General features: G+C 39.8%; 1 protein-coding gene across 1 annotated transcript in view; it reads right to left on the bottom strand.

Annotated features, from left to right (window-relative positions):
- The window catches only part of LOC106522385 (protein-glutamine gamma-glutamyltransferase 5), a gene marked incomplete at its 5' end in the record, with an annotated part of 12,561 nt that extends 11,038 nt beyond the window's left edge, over window positions 1–1,523 (bottom strand). The window contains 5 exon segments of the mRNA XM_014015367.1: window positions 103–280; window positions 420–548; window positions 619–737; window positions 822–1,058; window positions 1,335–1,523. Of these exon segments, the coding sequence (XP_013870821.1) occupies window positions 103–280; window positions 420–548; window positions 619–737; window positions 822–1,058; window positions 1,335–1,523 (852 nt within the window).
- Window positions 1,524–2,098: the final 575 nt, after the last annotated feature.

Below are 2,098 nucleotides of genomic sequence, written 5' to 3'. Positions count from 1 at the left end.
GACTGGTCAAAGATGCTCAATAAAGCTTGACATATGGCAACACTACCAATCCAATAAGGATATCTTTGATGCAGGAAATTGGTTTTCGCAAATTCAAAGTACCTGTGCAGAGGACGGATGCAAACACCCAGCACTGTCCGTAGCGTACAGGTTTGTAGTTGGACGAGAGCCACCGGTGAAGGATTTCAGCACTGCCGCTCCAATCTGTTGGCTTCACACCATCTGTGTAGTCGTCCTTCCACCTCCCGAGCATAATACCAAGATCATCGTTGCTGTTGACCTTTAAGAGGAGAAGCATTATTAACATTCTGCGTCCTACGCTGAAAACCTGCAGAGGAACTTGAAATGACAAGTTTCATGCATGCTTTGATTAAACTATTMGTAGGATGCAGTACGTGTTCGTAAAGGTCGCCTCTTACCATGGCACAGATCACCCTGCAGATGTAGACGGGGTCAGCTCTCAGTTTGTAGTCTTTGTTGGGGTTGTTAAGATGCTCATTGCTGAGCTGCAGGAGCTGCAGACATGCATCCAGTACTCCAGGTTCGTACTGCACACAAATAAAGCTGAGCTGCAGCCTTAGTCATGCACCTGTTCATGACATGTTGTGCGTTGCATACCTGACCAAAAACCCACGGTCTCTTTTGAACATTGGTAGGGGTACCCATGAAAATCAGTCCGTAGTCACTCTTGATGTACTCTTGTATGTGAGCATCGTGTGGCATGTAGACTGGATCATCTGCAACACGATGGCACAGATGTGACACTACRTCATCAACAAAATAAAAACCAATGAGTAAATAGTGTGATTAYGTAGAGCCACCTTTTAGCCAAGGGTTGCAGAGCAGAATAAATGTCCCAGCTATGTACCGGTAAGTGATTCTGGAAAATATGTTCTCTATGTGGACCAGGAGCTGGTACTGAGCCACCGGGGCCAGAAYAGGGGAGCAGATGTAGATGGTGACYGAGTGCCCRCTTGATTTTTCTGGATRAATYGTAGCRGACCATTGTGTGGCTGATTGTTTCTCAGAAAGTACTGGAATCCTTTGTGACAGACCCCCTGCAGACAGTAAAACTCAGTGTAGACTCTGAGGTGTTACATCTTAAAATAAGCACTAATAGGTTRAGCCTTTTGACATTTTTTATTTTTTGTAAGGTGGTCAAACTAAAGACAAAATCCAAAAGGAATCGTCTGACACCTTAGTTTTCAAAATAATAGCCCCAGGTAGCGTCTGGAAACACCATTTTTGCCCACCGGTGGAAAAAAGATTGTTGTAAATTTCATTTTGATTTCAGYCTCATACTGCTTTAAATTTGAACAGTCTGTCTTTCATACCTAAACAAACCTCCAGGACCAGCCTGTCCTTGTAGGGTTCCCAGGTCCGGCCTTTGAACAGCAAAGTGACTTTGAATGGTTTCCCTCGTCGAACCACCAGACAGTTTTCCTTTAATCCTTGAGTCTCGTGGGAAATACTGTTCTTCTGAATTTCAAAGTTGATCAACCTCAGTCCAAAGTTCCCAGGGCCTAGAAAAACAACAGGTTATGTATRATAACTTTTCACCACTTTGACGACCGTTTACAGAACCCTTAAAGTGCCTTAAGAATTGTTTTTCTATCTCATGTCCATTACATGAACACACAAGATAATCCAATGTGCACACAATTTGTCTGCACATCGTTTTTTGTGAGCTCATAATAATCGTTTGCACGCAAGTACAAAAAAATAGTCAATGGAAACTTTAACTGTCCAAAGTCATTTTGAGCATTTAATATGGAGATAGTCTCAAAAGTACGGAGTGATAGGGCCACACAACAAGATTTTTTTTATTACGAGACTAAAGTTGTAATTTTATAAGAATAAAGTCATAATATTAAGAGATTAATGTCAAAATATTACAAGATTAAAGTCATAATTTTATGGGATTAAAGTCGTAATATTACTAGATTAAAGTTGTATTATTACAAGAATAAAGTCATAATATTAAGAGATTAATGTCAAAATATTACAAGATTAAAGTCATAATTTTATGGGATTAAAGTCGTAATATTACTAGATTAAAGTTGTATTATTACAAGAATAAAGTCATAATATTATGAAA

The sequence above is a fragment of the Austrofundulus limnaeus genome, unplaced genomic scaffold (genome assembly GCF_001266775.1).
Source record: "Austrofundulus limnaeus strain Quisiro unplaced genomic scaffold, Austrofundulus_limnaeus-1.0 Scaffold128, whole genome shotgun sequence".
NCBI lineage: Eukaryota > Metazoa > Chordata > Actinopteri > Cyprinodontiformes > Rivulidae > Austrofundulus > Austrofundulus limnaeus.
The sequence above is the reverse complement of the archived record's forward strand: the minus strand, read 5'-3'. Positions and strand labels throughout refer to the sequence as shown.